Below are 24,938 nucleotides of genomic sequence, written 5' to 3'. Positions count from 1 at the left end.
ACTTGCTGTAGGTTGAATCTTGGCATATAAAAGCACAGCCTGAAAATAGATTTTGTTTATTCCTCCCCCACCTACTTCGCTCTTTATCCCTCTGCAAGTTTGACAGGAAACACACACACACACAGAGGCTTTTAAGTGCTCAATAAAGCATTAGTTGTCTATTTGATAACTTCAAAAATAGTCTAGCTCTGTTCTCTAATAAAATATTCTCTGAATCATTCATGCAAGGAGGCCAAAGACTAACACTAGAATGAAAAAAGAAAAACAAATTTCACAACAGTAAAAATTTAACAAAATAGGAGCCGACATTGTGGCACAGCATAGCCTGTGATGCTAGAATCCCATTATCAGACTGGAATCCTGGCTGCTCTGCTTCTGATTCAGCTCCCTACTAATGTGTCTGGGAAAGCAGAAAAGGATGGCCCAAGTTGTTGGGCCACTGCCACCCATGTGGAAGATCCAGATGGGTTCCAGGCTCCTCACTTCAGTCTGGATCCGCACAGAGCACTACAGCCAATGACAGAGTGACCTAGTGAATGGAGGATGTTTCTCTCACTGGCTGTCTCTCTCTCTCTGACATTGCTTTTCAAATAAATAAATCTTTAAAAAAAAATTGAGAGACAGCCTTTGTCACTGCTTAAAATTGTACTACATATTATCATTTCTCTGTAATGACAGGTTATAAAGATTATTTTAAAATGTATTCATGGGACTGATAATTATAGCAGTACTGAGGGAAAAAACAGTTTCTCAATATAAGTTCCATGGCCAAAAAAAGGATAAACCTGACACATCTCCAGAGTGTACAAGATGAACACAATTTAATATTTCTATTAACCTAATTTTATACAGCTAATGGGCAGTCGTTTACTTGTCCAGAACAATCTGCTTACCTAGAGAAATCCTTGTAACATATTGAGAGTACTTTAAGAGGTTCATGGAATTTGGAATCAAAAGTTATTTTGGTGCAGACATTTTTGAAGTCCATGCATAGGAATGGTTTTCAAAATGCCTATTATTAGAAAACTATGAATGGTTTTCAAAATACTTTTGTACCAAAATAAATTTTTTATTCTGCTTTTCCATAAACATTTTTAAATATCTTTGTTCTAAGAAAATGAATTGCTATGCTGAAAAATGGAAGCAAAGTATTAGTAGGTATTTCTACAATCACAGATATAAGGTTTACATTACTGATTAGATGACAAGAGTCAGCTCCTAGACTGCCATACTATATAAGTGGTCAATACTAATATTCCAACTGGAATTTTAGAGTTCTTTTTTATTTAATACTGTAATAAAAAACGTAACAGGCTTTTTATCCTTGCCTAAATTCCTAATCTGTCCCACTACCCCAGCAGTATGCAAAGTAGAATACAGAGAAACATTAACGTTTCTATTTATTAAGTTAGAAAAATTTGGAATTCACTGATCCAGTTTAGTTAGCAATTTCCTGTTTCACTTTTTCTTGTGTATTATACATAATGGATGCCTTAGGATCAAAACTACCTTCCCCTTGCAAATCCTTCCATTCTCTCATTCAGTTCAGCCCTTCTTCATTTCAACATTAAATGTATGGGGCCTCTACTCATTACCTGCATAATCTCCTACATTTTCCACTGTCCTTATAGCACTTCTTTTCTCTTTACCTTTCCTTCCTTCCTTTTTTTTTTCTTTCTTAAGATTTATTTAGTAATTTGAAAGGCATAGTTTTTACAGATAAAGAGAGGGAGAAACAGAGATCTTCCACCTGCTGGTTCAGTCCCAAAATGGCTGCAATAGCCACAGCTGGGCTAATCTGAAGCTAGGAGCCAGGAGCTTTTTCTGGGTCCCATGTGGGTACAGGGGCCCAGGGATGTGGACCTTCTTCAGGGAGCTGGATCAGAAGTACAGCAGCCAGGACTTGTATCAGCACCCACATGGGATGCTGGGGTTGCATGCATGGCTTTACCCACTATGCCACAATGCCAGCCCCCTCCCTTTATCTTTACTATCCTTCCTAACGACATAATTTCGCTTACAACCTCATCAAAGCACCATGCCTTTGACTTGTTCCTTCTCAAAGAGGAAAGAAGGCTACATAGATCTTACTCTATAATGCTTTCAGAAAAATGCTCCATGATCACTACTTACCAGTTTCTTCCCTTTAAATCCTCATCTGCATATCATTTGCACAGGCTCATTTAAATTGCTTCCTCTCCCTCATCATCATTTTCAACAATTTTAGCATCTACATTAATGATCTTCTCCAACTTCTACACTCAATCACTATTTATATCTTCAACTTCAAGGAGCTTATCTTCAGCCAGTGAAGTCTGAAATTTGCCATAATTATTGTCCTCTTTGACAAAAACCAGTGCTCCTTCTTTACTACAATCCACAATTATACTCTTCAGGGGACCAATTCATTCATTCTTTCAGTTTTCATTTCCTTACTCCTATTCTACCTGCTCGTGAAGTTCCAATTTCTTGTTCCCTCTGCTTTTTCTTTATTGGTGCTTTCTTGGCCCAACTTTTCCCCTATCACCAAAATAGGAAACAGTAATTAAGCCCAAAATAAAACAAGGTTGTTATCTTTTATACTTTCAACTTTCTACCTTACTTTGACTCCTCCTCTATTGCCTTCTCTGTTTTCTATGACTTCTCCTTTCTTACTGGAAAATACTATATAAAGACATTTACTTTCTTTTTACTGAAGTCAGAGAATTCAGCAACTCTAGTGTAAATTTTCACTCTATCTCCTTCACTATTTCTAAAAATATTTTGCTGAAGTTACACCAATTTAAGTTACATCCATGTGTGTGTGTGTGTGTGTGTAAGGAACAAATGTACAAATGAAATTTAATACCTGAAGTGTAAGTTTAAGAACCTCGGCATTGCTTTAAAGAATGAGAAAATTGGCATTTATCCTTTAAAATTGTCAGTGACCTAGGCAAGTAGTGGGAGTGGTGTCATGAAAATGAATTCTTGCATCATGATACAAATTATCTATGGCAACTGCATATAAGTAACACAGAAATTCCTACTAGTAAACAATGATTTTTTTCCTATCTCTTATTCTTCTTGATTTGCTGCACTATGCCATTTTACTTCCTAGCCAGCTCAAATTCCATGGTCCAAGCTTTCAATGACTCTTCCATTACACTAAGCACCATGCGCCCATAGTCCTACAGTTTCACTTACTTTTTTGAAAGTTTCTCATTTTTAAATATATTTATATAAATACAATAAATTTCATGTATCTCATACATACAATTTTAAGAACATAATGCAATTTCCCACCCCTTCCTCCCTCTCTCCCTCCCTCTCCTACCCTTACTTTATTATACTTTTCTTATTTTTCTTTTAACTTTTGTGATAATACACTTTTTTTTCCTTTGAGAACAAGATTTATCATTAGCTGAAGAAGCACCTAAGGAAACAAACAATAGGGTTGGGCACTTACGCTTATCTAAAACTTATGAGACATAAGAATATTCTCCATTTAATACACGAAAACGAAGTATATCTTTGAAAAGTTTTACTATTAACTCTCATAATACAATTCTTTGAGGACAGAGGTTTTGCATGAGAAGTTAGTGCACAGTGCCTGCCTTTAACAATTAGCACTCATGAATGTCATCAGTGATCACCTGAGGCTATTGACAGGAGCTGCCTAGGCTATGAAAGCCTTTTGAATACACAAACTCCTTCAGTATTTAGACAGGGTCATAAGCAAAGTGGAAGGTCTCTCCTCCCTTCAGAGAAAGTACATCCTTGTTTGATGACCAGTTCTTTCCACGGGCGTCTCAGCCACAAAGGTCCTTCATGTAGGACATTTTCTGCCACAGAGTTTCACTTACTTTGAAGACATCCACTCTGCTAGCTATCTGCCTACACCTAAACTCTAAGTACAGATGACAGGAATACAAATACTCTCTGTCTCTTCAAAGTCACCAATCTCATCTGAATACTCAACACAATATGGCAATCCTGTTATGCTCCTCTGTTCAACTCTCTTCCCTACTTGCTGCAGAAACCAGTTATATTTTCTCCATTTTCTTTAAAACTGCTTATCTATTTCAGAAGATTACCTCACCTACTTCACAGGAAAAAAAAAAAAAAAGAGGCTGTCAGAGAGAAAGGCACTCAACTTCTTGCCAACATATCTACAAACTTACTTGTACTCATTCTTTCCTCTTTCTGACCTGATAAAAAAGCATGAAGTAGCTCTCCACGCAATGATGCCTGTATCTGGTTTCTGTCACTTCCTGAACTCTCTGGAAGTTCATAATTTCTTCTTTTTTTCCTCTCTGATGTGTGGGGAGTTTGTATTTCTAATGGCATCTTTTCATTAACATTTAAGTAGATTCAAGCCTCTTCTATGCTGTCTTCTCCCTTTTATGGCAAAACTTTCTCAGAATATCATCAACTTTTTGTATTTGTTTCCTTCCTTCCTTCTGTTTATGCTGCAATTCCTGCAATTTGACCATTATCCCATATGAAAACACTCTCATCAAAATCATTCACAGCCTTAGGTAAATGTAATAAATACTATTTTTCCTCCTACTTTCTCCATCTTCCTTGCAGGTTCCTCTTATTACAGTTAAAAAGCGAAGGTTCTGGGTCTCTTCTGATCTTTTTCTACAACTTCCAAAAATATTTTTTCTGGATTAGTAGCATAGGCATTTCCTGGAAACATGTTAGAACTGCAAACTCTTGGTCTGTGCTCCCAGACATAATGAAGAAAAAGCTCTAGGAGCTGGTCCCAGACAATTTTGATCCATTCTAAAATTTTAGAATTATTTCCCTAGACAATTTGACATACAGGTTTTCGTCTACTTGGGGGGGGGGGCGGCACAATTATAAATCTGTCTCTAAAGCCCATGTCTCTCTTCCAAGACTCAACTGTCAGCTTGACTTGGCCTCTCTGGGGCCTCCTATTGAACGTGCTGCTAACAGAGCCATTCATAGGCTCTTTTCTCCCAACCAGTACTTCCTCTAGGACTCCTTTTTTCAAATATTTATCCCATTGCTCCAGTTAGAAACTTGGGAATCAGTTTTAACTCCTACTACTTCCTCACCTCCCACCCCCCAACTCAATCACCAAACCCTGAAATATATCTAAAATCCATCTACCTTTTTCTATCCTTACTACCACCATCCAAGACCAACCTACTATTATCTAGCCCATAGCAAAAGCCAATCAGTCTCCCCACAACCATTCTTATCCCCTCTTAATATTTTTGTATCACACACTTAAAATAGTTTTATGACTCCTCACAGTACAAAGGTTAAACAACAAGATTCTCAGCGAAGTCTCTAATGCCCTAACATGATCTGGTAATGCATGTAAGGCAGTTGTAACAGTACCTGGCACATGGTACATGCTCATTAAATGTTACTCACACTGCTCTTATTTCATTATAGTCACACAACTTCTTTTAAGTCCTCTACTATATTACATTCTTTCTTATCTGAGTGCTTTAGTGGAAGGTGTACCACCTCCCCACCCTAAGTCATCCTTCAAATCTCAATATTTTTCCACACATTCTTCAACAAAATCAGAAGTCTTCCTGTTACAGGAGGGAAGCATTTTGTACTGATTAGTAATATCCATTATCTGTTAATTATGTAAGCACTATCTATCTCCTACAAGAGGGCAGGCACTGGATGGCTTTTACTTACTACCATAACCCCTATGTTTAGTAGAGTGCTTGGCAAATAGCAAATCTTCAGTAATTCTGGCTAAGCAAATACATGTTATCCACTTCTTTTCATAAAATTCTCCTCTCAAGTTTATTATACTCAGTGTTTCTAGTTTTCGTCTTCTATCTCTGACTCTTCTTTCTCTGGCTCATCTTCTTACGTCCACTGCTTGTAGTGTTTCCCATTTATTTGTCCTTGGCTATTTTCTTTAGTTCTGCTACCAATTACTTCCCTGGTAAACTTAAGATATAGCATGTTTTGAAATGTCACCACTAGGCAGATGATTTCATGTTTTATCCCTACTCCAATTTCCTGTAAGCTCAAATCCCATATTTCCAATTGCTTAATAGACATGACTCCCTGGTTATCCTAAGGGTATCTCAAATTTAGCTATAACTAAAACTGACTTTGTGAATATCTCTACAAACGTTCATTGTCTGCATTTTTCTTCAATAAATAACAAAACTCTGTTAATTAGGTCTGAGCCCTAAAACTTTCCCTCACTGATTTCTTCCCTACTCTTTACAACCAAACAATTGGCAGGCTTTTCTTATGGATTCTGATTCTGCAATATCTTTCACATTTGGCCCATTTTTTCATTTCTATCACTGCTACTCAAAAGCAGGCCTTTATTAGCTTACTTGAACAGCAACACTAATCATTCTCAACTTCAACACTGTTGCCATATTAATTTTTTCATTTTTTAAATCTTCTTTTAAAAAAATATTTGAAAGAGTTACACAGAGATAGGGAGAGACAGAGAGAGATCTTCCATGTGCTGGTTCACTCCCCATATGGCCACAATGGCCAGGGCTGATACAGGCTGAAGCCAGTAACCAAGAGCTTCATTTGGATCACCCACCTGGGTGGCATGGGCCATCTTCGGCTGCTTTTCCCAGGTCATTAGCAGGGAGCTGGATTGTAAATAGAGTACCCAGAATATGAACCAGCACCCATAAGGGAAGTTGATGTAATAGGTGTTGGCTTTACCAGCTATGCCACAATGCCAGACACTCAATTTCAACATTTTCTTGCTGAAAAAAATTAAGGCTTCCTACTGGCTTAAAAATAAAGCCCAGGGACTGGCATTGTGGCACAAAAGGTTAAGCTGCTGCCTGCAATGCCAGCATCCCACACAGGTGCCAGTTGTAATCCCAGCCGCTCCACTTCTGATCCAGCTCCTTGATAATGCACCTGGGAAAGCAGCGGATGATGGCCCTTGGGCCCCTACACCCATAGGGGAGACCCTGATGGAGTACCAGGCTCCTGGCTTCAGCCTGGCCCAGCTTGAGCCCTTGAGGCCATATGGGGAATGAACCAGCCTATTGAAGATCTTTCTCTCTCCATCTCCCCTACCCCTACCCCCTCCCTATAACTCTGCTTTTCAAAACAAATAAATTAAAAAAAAAAAAAAAACAACACAAATTTCCTGGCCTAGCACTTAAGATTCATTAATTGGCACAAAAACTATCATTCTTCACCTCCAGATGTTCTTTACAGGTATTAGCTGACCTTGCTAGTCTTATTCTTTTCTCTGTCCTGGAAGCTTTTTATCCATTTTTCTATTTCTAATCTTATCAAGAAGCAATTAAAATACTACTCTAGCAAGTGCTATTACAGCTGCTATGCCCCTGTTCTCTCCATCCTAAATCTCAACTGATGAGACTGATGAGAGGTAATTGGTATCTCTTCCTTCTTAGGATATATCATAGTGCTTTCTCACAACACTGGAACTTTCTACATTGAAGCATACCCTTTTTTCACACATATTATTTCCCCATAAAACTAACTACCTTAATTAGATTCTAGAGTTTTATCCTATCCTACTTTGCAAAGCAAAATAATTGCTTATAGAATTACAGGTCAAAGTAAAGTCTAGTGGTCTTTCTCTACTTCTACATAATTCTAACCATTTCCAAGGTCACTTCAGCAAAAAAGCAAAAAGGAAACTACCCCTTCATCCCCCAAAACTTCCAAACATCAAAAAGCAAAATCAAGGCAAAACAAAAATCACCTCTCCATGATTGGGAATTTGCATAATGTTTCTCTCTGCAATACTCTGTCCCTAATCTTTCACTTGGCTTAAATTCATTAATCACAAAATATTAACTCCATCAAAGTTCAGCCATTTTTGTTCACTTTTATTTCCCTAGTGCTTAAAACTTAGCAGGTGCTCAAAAACAGTCATTGCATGAGCTAGGTTTTGGCTTAAATGTCACTTTCTAGTACTTCTGCCATCTCTACAACCTAAACTGGTGTTCATATGTAAATATAAATAAGCTTATGCTTTCCCCTACATTCTGTTTTCCATCCTATTTGTCAATCTCAGAAGTTCAAGGTCAATGATCTGCATGTGCCCAGGATGAAGGAAACCGAACCTACTCCTGCAGAGTTCAGTATTAGGGCTGCCCCCTCATAGTGGCTCTAGGAAACTTTGCAGCTCATGTCTCTGCAACCTCTTGCAACCTCTTCCAATAAACATTCTTTTAAAGATGCTCCCCCTTTCCATTCCTCCAATGAGTTCTTGGCCCTGGGTCACACGGATACCTTAGGAAGGTGTGGGAACGCAGGGCAGACGAAAAGGCCTGACTTCAAAGGAATCCAGTGGTTTGGAGAAGCTGAAAAGTGACAACAGACACTCGGAGAAGAAACGTCAATCCTTTGATTAAAGCACGTCGCATCGAAGCCTTAGCACGAGGAAAGATCCTTGAAAAGAGAGGCAGAAAAGGAGAGACCGGACGAGGTGCATACATAGAGAGGTCGCCAGAGATCCCTGACAGGCTTCCAAAACCTAATCCTCCGTGCTGGGTCTCGGTCCCCGTGCCCCCCTCCACAACACTCTGGAAAGCAGTCCTCCCTGAAGGGAGAGGACGCTCAGGCTGCGGCACGCAACAGCCGTCAACTACCCGGTGTCTCCTAAAGGAGCGAGGAAATCAAGACTCCACTACGCTACTCTCCCAACCCGGACCCTCGCGGGGGTCTCGAGCCCCCCAGAGGTGGCGGGGAGCCGGCTGGCTCGTCACAACTCACCGCTCCGCCCCGCCGCGCCGTCGGTTCCCAGCGGTCCCTTCCGAACCGGTCCCCGCACTACCCAGCACAGAAAGAGCGGAAACAAAGGTTCCCGCAGCGGGGCCCTGGGGAAACGTTTGGCAGTGCGACTGCAGGAAGTGACGTAACCTTCCTCCTTCCGGTCCGCCGGATTATGAATGACAGCCGGCGCGAGTAAATTCTAAACCTATTTGTTGTTTTCGTCTCTGGCAGCAAGGGGCCTCGCAGCTCCCAGAAGCAGCCTCGGGATCCCGGCTCGGGCTGGGCGGGAAGGCGTAGGTGGCTGGTGTCGCCGACACGCTCACGCGCCCTCCCTGCCTGGCCGCGCCTCTGCGACCAGGTAAAGAGGGCGCTCGGGCCGCCGGCCCCTCAGCCCCGGTGTCCCCCCTGGTGACTGCCTTTTGCGTTGGGGGTCGACGGGGTTGAAGATGCAGGGGAAGGGTGGAGAGGGCGAGGGCGAGGAATCGTTGTTCCGCTCTGGGCTGCCTCAGACTGGGGCTCCAGCTCCTGAGTGTGCGCGCCCGTCCCCAGGTCTAGGTGTTTCCCGGCGTCCCCCAGCCGGTCCTTCCTGGCAAGCTTCCAGTTGGAGGTGCTTGTGCGGTCGCCAGCTTTTTTGCTGTTAAATATATGGTATTAAGACTTCTCGGATCGCACTTTTAACTTTTTTTTTTTCCTTTGTTACAGTTTTCTATCCCAGTCCCTCCTGATTGGAGGAAGCAGTTCTAGGTGAAAACCACCTAATAGTTCATTTCAAAGGACTTGCTGCTTTTGGAGCCATTTGTCTAAAATGTTTCTCTTCAGTTTTTAGCTCCTATATGAAGTCCGTTTGGAGTTTAACAACTGGCAAGAAATTTCTTTGGCATCAAAAACTAATTTTACTAAGATAGTTATTTCCCATCCCAACTCTATTAGCTGATTTTTTTCTCTCTCTACTCTTAATACCATTCCTGGGAATAAGTTCTTGAATGTCAAGAAAATGCCATTTAATAATATATCTTGTGCTGAATTATTGAAAAAGTAGACAGTGTTGGCAGGAAAAAATGCAAACGCTCGCAACTAGTGATATGACAGTTTTAGAAATGTAAACATAGCCATTTAAATATTATGAAAATAAACTCTGTTGTAACCCAACCGAGTGATTTGCTGTCATATTTAATAAATCAAACATCAAGCTATGTGGGTTTTGTTTTGATTTTGTATACATGCCTGGGGGCGAGCATACGACGCTGAGAGGGTCCTCTTAAGTATACTCATTACTTGAAAATGTTTGAGTTACACCTGAAGACATCATCCCAGGAGATCTAACTTCAAAAATAAGATTGAGAAGGTCAATGAGATTGAGAATAGTTTTATCAGTTCTTTTGGTTTTTGTTTTCTTATACTTTAAACAAGGCTTACACTTGAACTTCTATAATGATTTTCAAGTTTTTTTGTTTTTTTTTTTGTTTGTTTGTTTGTTTGTTTTAAATCTGACTGACTTTGTAGCTTTTGTAGCTTCACTAGTGGTTTGAAATAAATACAGAATATCCAGTTGGCTTCTATAATAGCAACATTGTATCAAGCCTTGAAAGTAAAAAATTCTGGGGCCAGCCACCTGACATACCTGTAGTATACACAATACCCTGATGTATGTTGTTTTTATCTTCAGGTACTCAAAGTAGCCTGCTGAATTCTGTTAGGGGTACTGGGAATGTGGAGATTTCAGCCATTTAGATCATAACAAGTCAGGTGTTGTTTGCCTTGGGAATCAGAAATTTTGTTTCAGGCTTGCTGCTACTTCTAACCTGGTAACTTTTCATGCTGTATGCCCTGTTAATTGTGAGGTCAGTCTTACCTGCAGGCATTATGATTTCATGGCAACAGATGATTCCCTGATTCGCCAGAGAGAAGATTATACACATCCATTATGGCTAAGGTTACAGCAAACTTTTTTACTTTAAAACTTTTTTTTATTTCTTGCCCAGATAATAGCTAATTTTAACAATAAGCTTTTGTCCTGTAGTGCTTGATGTTACGGTAATGAACTTTGAAAAAACTCAGTTTTCTTCTTTTCTGGCAATTAGATGCTATTCATCCCACTCTGATGTGGAATGCTGGCATCAGGAGTGACAGCTTAACCTGCTGCACCACACCTACCACTTCAATTTTAATTTCTTAAAAAACTAAGTTTGTATTTCTCTCATAATTGAACTGCTTATTTTATGTAATTGGTATGCATGTGGACTAAAGGGTTCAGTATTGTTTTCTATATTTCAGTACTCCCTGGCTTTTTTAAATTTGGAGATGGGAAGGAGGGGCTCAATTCAACATGAATCCCTTATTTTTCTTGGGAAGAACTTTGGAAATGGAAAGCACCATTGGGTTTTGCTCATAAACACCTGTGTATTTTAATGGTGTCAATGGATAAGTAATTTGGGGTTAAATTATAAGTAAATAGTAGTAGCTAGTATTTAGGTAGAGGCTTACTGTAAGACAGGCATGTTTTGGTTCTCACAGCATTCCACATGGTAAGTACTGCTATTGTACCCATTTCATAAATGAGGAAATTAAGGTATGGAAAATTTTTCTGTGTCTACTAAAAATAAGAACTAGGGTTTTGCTTTTGTTTTTATTTATTTGAAAGGCAGAGTTTTAGAGAGAGAGAATCTTCCATCCACTGATTCACTTCCCAAATGGCCACAATGGCTGGAGCTGAGCCAATCCAGAGCCAGGAGCCAGGAGCTTTTTCTGGGTCTCCCACCTGGTGGCAGGGGCCCAGTCTCCCGTTGCTTTGCCAGGCACATTAGCAGGAAGCTGGATTGGAAGTGGAGCAGCTGGGACTCAAACCAGTGGCCGTATGGGATGTTGGTGCCACAGCACTGACCCCCAGAACTAGGGTTTGAATTAACTTATTCTGCCTCAAGGGTCTGGACTTTCATCCATTATTTTATAATTCTTATATAAATACTCTACTTGCAAGGAAAGTATACAGAATCTAAGATTCTTAGTTCCTTGGCTGAATATCAATACCCACAGAAATTTCTATGCTGCTTTACAAGTTTGGACAGGTTCCACTTACACTTTTTCCAATTCAGCTTACAAAGATAATCTTGTGTCTTAATTTACATTTATTTGACCCTTAGAATAGATTTATTAATTTGAAAAATAATGGTGTGAACAATTAGCCTCCTATTATAGGAAGACTAAAATTGTGTCTAGAGTAATAGAAAATAGTTTACAGGGTTTTGCAGTATTTTTAACTTTTTAAAATTTATTTGACAGGTAGAGTTACAGACAGCGAGAAACAGAGAGAGACAGAGAGAAAGGTCTTCCTTCTGTTGGTTCATTCCCCAAATGGCCGCTACAGCCCGTGCTATGCCAATCCGAAGCCAGGAGCCAGGTGCTTCTTCCTGGTCTCCCATGCGGGTGCAGGGGCCCAAACACTTGGGCCATCCTCCACTGCCTTCCGGGCCACAGCAGAGAGCTGGACTGGAAGAGGGGCAACTGGGACTAGAACCCAGTGCCCACATGGGATGCCGGCGCTGCAGGCAGAGGATTAACCTAGTAAGCCACGGCGCCAGCCCCTTGTAGTAGTCTTGATGACAACTGGTGATGACTTTAAGATGGTAGAACTAGGGAATTAGATTTGGGTGGAAATGACAGGGCATGATGGAAAAACAGGGTTTTTGGCCTAAGCATCTGAGTGAATGGTGTTGCCGTTTTACCTGGAATGGGACACTAAAGAAAGGAACAGATTTAGAAGAACAACCAAGTGGAGATGTCTAGTAGGAGTCATATATATTTGTGTGTATGTGTGTGTGTGTGTTCATACACATATTATCAGAGTGAAGTAGCAAAATGGTTGCAGATAAGAAGACATTTATAAAAAAACTCGTTTCTCTTTTTATATGTGCAATAATTTATTGAAGTCAAATATATTAATTAGAATGAACATGCAAAACATATAAATGCCTAATTTTTTTTTAAAGATTTATTCATTTATTTGAGAGGCAGAGCCACAGACAGAGAGAGGTCTTCCATCTGCTGGTTCACTCCCCAAATGGCTGAAGCTGGACTGATCTGAAGCCAAGAGCTTCCTCCATTCCTCCCACATGGGTGCAGGGGCCCAAGCAGCTTGGGCCATTCTCCAGTGCTTTTCCAGGCTATCAGCAGAGAGCTGGATTAGAAGAGGAGTAGCTGGGAAAGGAATTGACACCTATATGGGATGCCGGCACTGCAGGCAGAGGCCCAATCTACTACATCACAGCGCTGGCCCCAAATGCCCAAGTATTAAACTCGTGACTAATTTAGCCTTTTAAAAATATCTTTAGGGGTGGGCATTTGGCACAGTGGTTAATTATCAGAGTTCCTGGTTTCAAGTCGTGGTTCAACTTCCACTCTAGTTTCTGCTAATGTGCCTCCGGGAAGGCAGCAGTTGATGGCTCAAGAACTTGGGTCCCTGCCATCTACAGGGGAGACCTGAGTAGCATTTCCGTGTCCTTGGCTTTGACCCAGCCCTGGCTGTTGCAGGCATTTGGGGAGTGAACCAATAGTAGATTTGTTCTCTCCCCACCCCACCCCCCTCTTTCTCTGCCTTTCCAATAAATTAAATAATCTTTGAAGATTTCCAAATAAAGAAACCAAAACATCAGTATTTTCTTTTTAGCTAAATATTTCTTCTGCAACATTCCCAAGCAAATTGGCATGCACAGAGAAGAGATACAAATTCTGTTACCTCTCTTCACCTCCTGAAGTTTGTGAGTTTTCTGCTTTCCTCACTCTCCAGAGTGGTTATAGTATGGCAATTGTCAAAACTGAGGCAGGGCAAATGACGTTGCTCCTGTGCTTGGCAGGGGTGTAATATGAAGTAACAAGAAGAGTTGTGCTCCAGAAGCCCTGGAGACCCACAAGTTGATTCTGTAGTTTCTGTCTGTTTAAAGCTCAGAATATAAATGATTGAACTTGAAAATTCTCAAAGTAGAAAGGGAGGAAGGAAAAAGAGGAGTTTCTTTTTCCTTTTTTTATTCATATACTTAGAGCAGAAGGTATGTCTCATTCTCTTGAAAAACATCAAGATACAGTAGAGAGCAAAAACATCAGATTTATACAGGTTTACTAAATAATATTCTATAAAATAGTAAATAATGGGAGAGATTGCCCAGGAAGAGTAATTTTTTTTTACTCTAAGATCATATAGGTAAATTTTTAATCTACCAGGAAAAAACACTACCATACTGGGAAAAAATATTAAGAATCAACAGTACTTTGAATTTTCTCTCAGGCGTTTCATTAATGTTTGGATATCACCATGGGCAGATTATTGCTATTATATTGTGTTGATGGTGAGCATTTATTAAGCACTCACAATGAGAAGAGTTTATAGAATGTGTGCAAAAGTCTATTTTCATGCTTCTTACATACCCTGGAAAGTTGCGAAATATACATGTACATTGTGTGTGTGTGCGTGCACGCGTGTGGGTATATAAAATCAAAAGCTTCAAAGTAGCATGCCGTTTTCAGTTTTTTTTTTAAAGTATTAATAGAGATAGTCTCTTAATTACTGTTTTCTAGACTGCTGGGCAGATGAGGAAATTAATCATGTTTTTCTTCAAATTTGCCTTCTCGAAGCACTTAGAGATCTTTATAGTGTTCTGCTGACAGGAGAGTGAGTCTAGAGGATTGGTAAATTAACCAGCAATAAGTCTCTGGAGCCAAACTTCTAGGAAGTGTGGCTGATTCTTACTGCCTGTGAAATTTAATATGTACTCTTGAGTATTTTGTTTCAAATTCTGGTCTAAGTACCAAATGAAAACCAAAAACATAATTAAGTTCAGAAGAAAAAATGGTTTCTATGGATTGAAAAGTGTTTGCGTTTAAATAATGTAAAATAATTTTTTCCTCAGGTAATATTTTTAAAAAGCAATCATGGCAGAGATCTGTTGTTTTAATGAAATAATGTAAAATATAGAAATAGTGATTATTAGAGTATAAAAAATTTTCTAAGGTGATACTTTACTAACCGTCGCCCCTTCTTGTAATGGATTATAGCACTTTAATGAAAAAATATTGAGTACGAAGAAATTTAAACTGTATTTGTCTTTTCATTAAGAAACAAAGACAACAAGGAATTTAGAATAAAAAGAAAGAGTTTCTGAAGACTACACTAACATTTCAAATACAGTTAAAGGACAAAGTTGCCTGTGTACTTTTAAAATGCTTTTAAAGTAATTTTTCCTTTAATATGCCATCTTCCTGGTTCATACTTCATGGTGAAGGCTTTTAAAGAGTGCCATCTAGTGTCAGTTTTGGAACTGTAACTTATGGATTAGATTGTAGGAACTTCTGGACGCAGAAAAAGTATGAATCAAACATAAAAAGTCATGATAAGGGCAGACATTGTCCTGGAAGTTAAGGTGCCTATGTGCCATATCCAGACAAGATTGAGTTCAATTCCCAGCTCTGGCTCCTGACTCCACCTTCCTGCTAATACAGACCCTGGTGCGAGCAGTGATGGCTCAAATAGCTGGGTCCCTGCTACCCACTACACTGTAGACTTGTATTGAATTCTCAGTCTCAGCTTTGGCCCAGTCCATCCCAGCCCTGGTTGTTGCAGGTATTTGGGAGAGTGAATCAGCGGATAGGAGTTCCCTTAATCTCGTTCCCTGTCTCGGGGTCTTTCTCCCCCATCACTCTGCCATTCCAAAACAAAAGTTACCATAACTTACGAAACCCTTAAGGAATATGACTTGAAAACTTCCATCAATAATTATACCTCAGAATTGTCTGTCTGTGTGTGTTCATTTATGTATTCATTCATCAAAACTTCTTGGAGCCTGTGTTGTGACTCTGTGGGATAAGTCCACACCTACAACACTGGAATCTCATATGAGCATCAGTTCAAGTCCCAGCTGCTCCATTTCCAACCCAGCTCCCTGCTCATGTGCCTGGGAAAGCTGCAGAAGATGGCCCAAGCCCTTGGGTTCCTGCCACCCATGTGGGAGACCTAGATGGAGTTCCTGGTTCCTGGCTTTGGCCTGACCCAGCCCTGGCTGTTGTGGCTATTTAGAGAGTGAAGCCCAAGTGGAAGATCTCTGTTTCTCTCCCTTTCTCTCTGTAATTCTGCCTTTTAAATAAATAATAATAATAAAATAATTCTAGGTAGTAGATACAGCAAGCCCTGTTTTTGGTGTAGCATTGACCAAAACAAAAATTCTGCGCTTATGGAACATCCTAGTTGGGGGAAACAATAAATACCTAGTATGTTATGACAGTGGTAAGTGCTATGGCAAAGAAAGCATTGAGAGGAATATAATTTTTTTCCTAGGTAGGATGGGATTTGGGGTTTGCAATCTAAAAAGAGTAGCCAGGGAAGGACTGGGTCTGAAGCTGCTATTGAGTAAATACCTGAAAGGAGGTGAGGTAGTGTTTTAGGCACTGGAAATACCAAGTATAAAGACTCTGACATGGGAACCTGGCATTATAGAGGAATAACAATCCACATGTGCTTGGGCAATAAGTAATGAGTAGAGTCAATGAGATGGACTCTCAGGGACATGAAGGGAGGATAAAATCAAGGAGATCTTTTAGGCCATTGTAGCAATTTTGACTTTTCTATGAGTAGAAGACATTGGAGGTTTGGAGCTGAGTAGTAGCATGATTTTACATCTTTTTTTTTTTTTTTTTTTTTTAAGATTTATTTACTTATTTAAAAGAGTTACACAGAGAGAGAAGACAGAGAGGTCCTCCATTTGCTGGTTCACTCCCCAATTGGCTGCAATGGCCAGAGCTGCGCCGATTCAAAGCCAGGAGCCAGGAGCTTCTTCTGGGACTCCCATGTGGGTGCAGGGGTCCAAGCACTTGGGCTGTCTTCTACTGCTATCCCAGGTCATAGCAGAGAACTGGATCAGAAGTGGAGCAGCCAGGACTCGAACCGGTGCCCATATGAGGTGCTGGCACTGCAGGCAGAGGCTTTACCTGTTAGGCCACAGCGCTGGCCCCAGTTACATCATTTTTAAAAGCATCACTTTGGCTACTGTGATGAGAAGAGACAAGATGAGGCAGTAAGAAATTACAGTAATTCAAGGAGTTGATGGTGACTTGAATCACAGTGGAAGCAATGGAAATGGTGTGAAAAGATTAGAGTCTGCATATAGAAGGCAGAGCCAACAATGGTTATTAATCCATTCTTATGGGGGTATGAGAGAAAAGAGCAACTAGGAGTGCTTTGTATAACAAAGTACTAAAGTATGCTCATTTTAAAGAAACTGGGTGTAAAATTGCCCCAAGACTGTTAATTTCACTGGGTGGAAATATTTTCTTTTGCAATCCATTTATTCAGTGTTCAGGAATAAATTCTTATAGCATCATTATCTATATCACAAATCCTTACTGATTTCTAGAACAGGTTTTTGAAACATTCATCTTCTATTTTAGCTTCTAAATTATTATATTCTAAGGCCTGTAACTATTTCAATTTATGCTTTAGGTAACCCAATGGAAGAAGAAAATGAAAGGCATTAAGAAAAGTCTTACAGAAGAATATCTATATCTGGACTTTTCTCACCAAACCGAAGGATACATCTTTCCTCTTCATACATCTGTAACTTTATTTTTATTATCATACTGTGACTGCAACATCTTTAAAGTATGCTTCGTCCTCACCAAAGAAAGTACAGATAGTTCACTACTAAGAAAGGTGCTATCCCAGGATATTGAAATACAGATTATATCAAGGCAAGACCTTCCACCAATTGTGCAGAATTGCTGTTTACCTGCCATAGTAGAACAACCAGACAATTTTTGTAGAGCAGGACTTGCTGTTGTACTAAGACACGTAATTCAGAAATCATATGAAGCAGATCCCTCAAAGAAGGAGATTTTGGAACTTCTGGGTTTTAAAAAGACTTGCTTGAAAGCCTGTGCTGAAGTAAGTATAATGCCGCTCTTCTATTATTTAAAGCTACAAAGTGGAGGCCAGCGCCGTGGCTCAATAGGCTAATCCTCCGCTTTGCTGCGCCGGTACACCAGGTTCTAGTCCCGGTCGGGGCACTGGATTCTGTCCCGGTTGCCCCTCTTCCAGGCCAGCTCTCTGCTGTGGCCCCGGGAGTGCAGTGGAGGATGGCCCAAGTGCTTGGGCCCTGCACCCCATGGGAGACCAGGAGAAGCACCTGGCTCCTGCCTTCGGATCAGCGCGGTGCGCCGGCCGCAGCGTGCCAGCCGCAGCGGCCATTGGAGGGTGAACCAACGACAAAAAGGAAGACCTTTCTCTCTGTCTCTCTCTCTCTGTCCACTCTGCCTGTCAAAAAATAAAAAATAAAAAAATAAAGCTACAAAGTGGTAGCATACTTAATTGACCATTTATTTTACCTTCCTGGAAAAATCATTTCATTTAAAAACAGTAACCAGTAAGTTAAAGTAGCGCTTCATGTACGCCAATATTTTCAGTGAGGTATTGAAAAACAATTTATTATCTAATTTATGAAGTTTGGAGTCATTATTTTAAGAGAATAACTTTGGTTTATATGTTTTTGGTTTTTTTTTTTTTTTTTGGTTGTTGTTGTTAATGTGGCAGATTTGTAAAGGGAACGTCTTTATATGTAAGCAGGAGCTCAAGTAGCAATGCTTTGGGAGCCCTGCTGTTATGTGGATGTGTGGATGTAGGTGGATGGTTGTATTTTGAAGGCTTTGGGAAGTAATGATTTATTTAGGAACTGGCTACAGGAATGCCTAACCTCTATTGCTCAATGTTTTCACTCTGAAGTATGGTAATAGGCCTCTTCATGTATCATGAAACCTACAATAGAGGTGGTTTAACTCAAGCCTTAAATTTTCTAACCAGTTTTGCTTCCCAGTCAGACAAGTTGTTTTCTTTCAACCTATGTTAAAATCCTTTCATTTCTTGTTTTGTTTTTTTAGGTTAGTCAGTGGACCAGGCTATGTGAACTCACCATCCCTTTGGCTATTGAGAATTTCCTCAGAGAGTCTTCTGACCAGCCCCCAACTATCCCTGTAGAAATCCTCGAGCTAGAGAAAAAGCTCAGCGAACCTGTTAGAGTGCATAACGATGATAAACTCCGGAGGCAGAAGCTGAAACAACAGAAGGCCGCTGACGCTGGGCCTCCCCATGCTAAGGGAAAAATGAAGAACGAGAGCCATACCCAGGAAACCTCTGAAGAGCTGGACTCCTCGTCCAAGAGTCTGGAACTGAAAGTGGCATTCTCAAAGCTCGCTGTACAGGAAGAGCCAGCTCCTACCAACAGGGAGCCTTCTCACATCAGAAAAGCGAAAGCCTCTGACCTTCCTGCTCTGGAGCATGTGTTTGCTGAAGGCCTTTACTTTACTTTGGCAGACATCGTACTCTTGCCCTGTGTCCATCACTTTCTGGTAAGATGTTCCCTGCAGTGTTTACATTATTATTAATTTCATTCCTTGGAATTGACCGTTTAAATTCTAATGCCACTTTTTACTATCATTATGCTCCTGAACAATTTTTAAAATGGTCACATTTTCTTATCTGTAAAATGGAGGTAATAATACCTTTCTAATAGGATCAGTATAAGGAACAAAGGAAAGTTTATGTGCTGTGAAGGAAGAACCAATGTTTATTATATAGGAAGCTCTCAAATGTTAATAATTATTATGCCTTTTTGAGTTGCTAAAATTTTAATAATTGTTATGTTTATTAATTTCTCAATTGCTATTGTGATCGATGGGCCAGTGTTTAAAGAAACTAGAACTAAAAGTCTTGTTAGCTACATTTTATAATTAAGTAGTCACTTAACATACTAATCTTACGACGTATTTATCAAATGAGAAATATTTTAGCCTTGCTTCTGTGCTTCTTTCTTCTCTATAAGGTTAATATAGCAGTCCATGCTATTCTATGCTCTGGGATAAAATACAAGTAGATGGAAAATTTTCTTTCCTAGAAGGGATATCAATGTCTTTCTCTCACTCCCTCTTTCCCTCCCTACCTCTCCCTCTCACTCTTTTCCCCCAGTCCTCTCTGAAGAGGACAAAAGAACAAAATGAGAGTGTAGCCTTCCAATTGGTTTTCAAGAGCTGCAATTTTGTTTTGAAGCATTTTACTCTATCCCTTGCTAAGATAACAAATATCAGATATTATTTTCATTATACTTCACCAGCACTTCAGTATCTCTACCGACACATGAGAAAATACTTCTAATGAAATCTAAACAAAAATCTCATGCCTGGAGGTTGGCACTTCACTACTAAATGTTCTAAATTGTCATTTCCCTAAAGAACATTTTTTTCTTCAAAATTGAAGCAAAATAAGATTGGCCACAAAAATAACTTCAAAATTAAATGATTTGAAAAAAGATGTTGATTAGTTGTTTTTAAGATTTATTTATTTATTTGAGAGTCAGAGTTACACAGAGAGAGGAAGGGAGAGATATCAATATCTCTCTGCTGGTTCACCCCCAAAATGGCCATAACAGCTGGGGCTGTGTCAAGAGCTTCCCAATCTCTCATGTAGGTGCAGGGGCGCAAGCACTCGGGCCATCTTCCACTGCCTTCCCAGGCACATTAGCAGAGAGCTGGATTAGAACTGAAGCAGCTGGGTCTCAAACCAGCACCCATATGGGATGCTGGCATTGCAGGAGGTGGTTTTATCCACTATCACTATGCCACAATGATGGCCCCTGATTAGTTTCTTAAGTTTCAAATGCCATTTAAATTCAAGTGTCCATGGCGCTGATTTGGGAAGACATTGAATTTTAAAGATTTCGTTTTTAATTGACATAAAATAATTATACATATTTATAGAGTACAGTGTTTTGTTTTGATGCATGTATACATTGTATAATCAAATCAGGGTTTTTAGCATATTCATCACCTCAAATATCCTTTTTATGTGATGACAGCATTCAAAATCCTCCCTTCTAGCTATTTGATTTTTTTTTCTTGTTGCAGCCCAATTATTTCTAGGTTCTCTTTTCTCTAACCCCTCCCTTCTATAACCAACTTGTTATTAGACTAGTCATTTGATACATTTTGAAAGATTTGGTTTTCATGACTCCCCTGGGTAATTATGGTTTTTTTTTTTTTTCCAATTTCATAAGAATTGGATCAAAGTGGCCCATCCACTTTGAATTTTATTTGAGAAATTAATTTAAAATTTTTAAAACCTATTGTGTATGTCAGGCACTGTTGTAGGCACTGGGAATATAGTGATGAACAAAACAGATAAGGTCTTAGCCTTCATAAACTTAATATTCTAGTAGAAAAATAGCAATGAACAAGTGAGCAAATGTGTAACTTCTACATAAAACAATTGTAAGTGCTACAAAGAGAACAAGGTGATAGAACAGACCTTAGGATTTGATTTTAAACTCAACAGAACAGATAAGAATTGGATTCACCTACCTGAAGGTGATTTTAGGTTGTAATCTAGAGGACCATCTTCTTTTCAGCTGATTTGGATTTTATTTTAGCTGAATTGTAAATTCTATTCAGCTGATTGGGATTAATCAAGTGAAACTGCCTACTCAGAAAGAACTTTCCCCCTCAGATTGGGATGTCTATCCGACTACCACTGAGTAAATTTATACCTGACATGGCTAAAAACCTTTCATCTCCGTTTAAAATAACAAAAAACCTGTTTACTTAGCTCTTTCTAATATGCATATTCTGTGATTAAGTAATTCTTTCTGACACATTTTTATAAACTAATTATCAAAATATTTTCCTTTTTCCCCTTGTATTTTTCCAGAATCTGCACATTTGCTGTGAGCAATTCATTCTTCTTTGTCTAATCCTTGATGCAGTTTCTATTATATTTTCTTCCTTTAAGTCATCCTGGGTTAAAAAAAAAGCAGTCATTTTAGTTCATATAGAGTTATGTTGCCAAACCTTTGGGCTTGTGTTACACCATGAAGTGAATAGTGTGACAGTCTAAATGCTCAGAATCAGGATCAAGTTCATGATTAGTAATCAAGGTCAAGTTACTAGGTTTGGATCAGAAGCATGGAACTGAACACAGGAATATTTAGCTACAGGAATAAACTCAAGGACATAGAAAAGCAGAGTTAATTTGGCTAAATCAAGGTTTGGATTACCAGGGGTCAAAATTAGCAGAACCACAAAATACATCCAGCCCTGCTAAAAAATGAAGCCAAAGATGCAAAACAATAGCAGGTAGAGTGGCTGAGGTGTTCCATATACATCTGCCCCAAGCTTCTCTTCCTCTTTAGTAGGTAACAGCTAGCAAAATTAACCCAGCTGTTTGTGGAAGTGGCCTGACAATGTTTTCTCTCTGGAATGTTGTAGGGTTGGATTCAAAAGGACTAAATTAAAACACACACTTCTTAGGTTCCCCTCTTCCTTAAATTCTTTTGCTAGAATCTTCTAATAGCTAATATATAACTGTGAAAGTAGAAAATTGTTAGGTTTTTTTCTAGTTGCCACTGGAAAACAGCTGCACTTTTGAATTATTATTTAAAAGATTATTTCTGTAAGACAGAAGTTATCAGTTTATGAATTTTTAGAGGGAGTTTATACACTTATGATTTAATTCTCTGCATTTTAACTTCTAACACATTGAATTATATTTTTAGGTACACATTTTTTAACTAAAGTAAAAATCATTCCTCCTTTAGAAACTGGTTTTTAGACAAGGATCCTTATATTTAATATCTTTCAGTGTCCCCCATGACACAAATTGGGTTCTCACTATTTTCTGACATATTTCAAAAAGGATGTATACTACCTACTTAACGATAAATTTTGTATTTTCCATATCTTGTCCTGTGTATTAGGTTATTAAGAGTTTGGGGGATTTTCTTTTCTTTTTTATAAAAGTTTTATTCTATTTGAAAGCAGAGAGAGAAGGAGACAGAGAGACCTTTTATCTGCTCTTTTACTCCCAAACACCCACATCAGCTGGGGCAGGGCCAGGCAAAAGCCGGAAGCCCAGAACTCAATCCACATCTCCCACGTGATTAATCAGAGAGAACTTATATCTGTTCTTCCACTCCCCAAACACCCACAATAGCTGGGAACCAGAGCCAGGAACCCAGAACTCAATCCATGTCTCCCACACAGGTACTTGAACCATCATATGCTGCTTCCCAGGTTCTGCATTAGCAGGAAACTGAGTCAGAAATGGAGGAGCTTGGACTCCCTCCAGACACTTCAATATGGAATGCAGGCATCCCAAGTGGTTTCTCAGCTGAAGTGCCAATTGCCTGCCCCTAAGAGTTTTCAGTTTTAACCCAGTAATTCTGTTCTATAAGTAAAAATAGGGAATTAGGAATATACTTCCACTTACATGGGTTGATTACTGTTTTTCACTTCTTATACTTTCTCACCTACATTGTTAGGAGTTCTGACATAATTTCAAAAGAGTAAGCATGACGGAGAGTGAAATAAAGTGAGCACAAAATATTTTGTGTAATAAATGATTGCAAGAAATGCACAGGTGGAGATGTTTTAGGTAGATTTAACATCTTGTTTATTCAGACACATTTTCTGTCTATTATATTACAAATTACAATTAATGGCCGGCACCACGGCTCACTGGCTCACTGGGCTAATCCTCCGCCTTGCGGCGCCAGCACACCAGGTTCTAGTCCCTGTTAGGGCGCTGGATTCTGTCCCGGTTGCCCCTCTTCCAGGCCAGCTCTCTGCTGTGGCCCAAGTGCTTGGGCCCTGCACCCCATGGGAGACCAGGAGAAGCACCTGGCTCCTGCCTTCGGATCAGCGCGGTGCGCCGGCCGCTGCGCGCCAGCCGCGGCGGCCATTGGAGGGTGAACCAACGGCAAAGGAAGACCTTTCTCTCTGTCTCTCACTCTCTCACTGTCCACTCTGCCTGTAAAAACAAACAAACAAACAAAAAAAAACAAAACAAAACAAATTACAATTAACTACAAAGCAACTGCGGTTTTACTTTGTGATCTTGGTAGCCTAATACTTAGATATTTTTAACCTTTTCTTTAAAGGTTTATTTATTTATTTGAAAGAGTAACAGAGAAAGAGGGAGAGACAGAGATCTTCCACTTGCTGTTTTCATTTCTCAAATGGCTGCCAACAGCCAAGCCTAGGCCAGCCTGAAGCCAGGAGCCAGACATTCCATCCAGGTCTCCCACTTGGGTTACAGGGACTCAAGTACTTGGGCCATCAACCACTGCTTCCCAGGTGCATTAGCAGGAAGCTGGATTGGAAGGAGTCTCGCCAGGACTCAGACCTGAACTCCAGCACTCCATTTAGGATGAGGACGTTCCAAGTGTCAGTTTAACCCACTGAGCCACAACAGCCACCCTCACTGCTTTAAGAGCACATTCTCTTTGGTTTCCTGTCCTTAAAGAATTCTGTAATATTTATAGTGGTTTTAATGTTATGAGCCAGGTAATTTTTTTTTCTGTAACCATTTTTTAATAACAAATTTAATTTTCTTTTCACAGTTTCCATTAGCCTGTTTCTTAAAAGTATATTCTTGAATGTAATGACTATGGTTCAGTGTCTCTGAGTTGTTTGTGTTTTAGCACAGTGTCCTGGCATATTGATTAAATTGGGTAATCTGTCATGCAGGGTAAAACTTCTCAGTGTCTTGAATTTGAGTTATTGTTATTTAACCACAACTTATTTGAAAATGAAGGAAAGATGTCATGTGTATATAATAAACTAGTAAAGGAAAACTGAGGAAAAAAACATTTTTGATATTATTAATTTATCACATCTTAAGTTCAATTCCTTTATCACCTTTTCTATTCTCAGGCAAATAAAAATTTGGAAAGAATTACAAAACCTTTTGGCTCCCAGAATTCCAATAGAGAAAATAAACAAAAGAAAATAAAAAAATATCAAAATAGAATTACAATAGACAGTATTTTTCCAATTTTTTAATTTTAACTCATTGTAGAAGATACATTTTGTAAGATGATCGAGTATAAAATAAATGTACATCTTTATATTATAAAGATGTGCTTATAAGTATAAAATAGCTGGCTATATTATGTGTTCTCTATTTTCTGTTTCATTTTCTAAAGACCATATTATGTTGATTTCACTACCTCCCAGTGGGTCATAAATAGCAGTTTGAAAAACACAATTTAAAGGATTAGTCCCTGGAGATAAATGAATCCTTGATTGTTTGTTCTTTCATTTGAGTTTGTATTATTTACAAGGCAATTTTTTAAGTGCTTGCAATATTTAAAGAGGGCTGGACATAGCCCCTGCCCTTATTATCAATTATTTGTTTTATT

At 39.3% G+C, this 24,938-nt stretch overlaps 2 protein-coding genes across 5 annotated transcripts in view; one reads left to right on the top strand and one right to left on the bottom strand.

Annotated features, from left to right (window-relative positions):
* The window catches only part of INTS12 (integrator complex subunit 12), a 28,386-nt gene extending 19,565 nt beyond the window's left edge, over window positions 1–8,821 (bottom strand). Inside the window, exons 1-2 of one of the 3 annotated variants that reach the window (XM_062199786.1) lie at window positions 8,719–8,821; window positions 8,236–8,394 (exon numbers count right to left, since the gene is read on the bottom strand). The gene's annotated coding sequence lies outside the window, so the exon portion shown is untranslated. The other 2 variants (XM_062199787.1, XM_062199785.1) reach the window with 2 other exon arrangements.
* Window positions 8,822–8,870: 49 nt separating this feature from the next.
* The window catches only part of GSTCD (glutathione S-transferase C-terminal domain containing), a 147,366-nt gene continuing 131,298 nt past the window's right edge, over window positions 8,871–24,938 (top strand). Inside the window, exons 1-3 of one of the 2 annotated variants that reach the window (XM_062199784.1) lie at window positions 8,871–9,076; window positions 17,201–17,641; window positions 18,631–19,098. In XM_062199784.1, the coding sequence (XP_062055768.1) occupies window positions 17,222–17,641; window positions 18,631–19,098 (888 nt within the window). In that variant the 5' untranslated portion in view covers window positions 8,871–9,076; window positions 17,201–17,221. The remainder of the gene's footprint in view (window positions 9,077–17,200; window positions 17,642–18,630; window positions 19,099–24,938) is intronic. The other variant, XM_062199783.1, reaches the window with a different exon arrangement.

The sequence above is a fragment of the Lepus europaeus genome, chromosome 8, assembly GCF_033115175.1.
Source record: "Lepus europaeus isolate LE1 chromosome 8, mLepTim1.pri, whole genome shotgun sequence".
Taxonomy (NCBI): Eukaryota; Metazoa; Chordata; class Mammalia; order Lagomorpha; family Leporidae; genus Lepus; species Lepus europaeus.
This window is presented reverse-complemented; position numbering and strand designations above follow the sequence as displayed.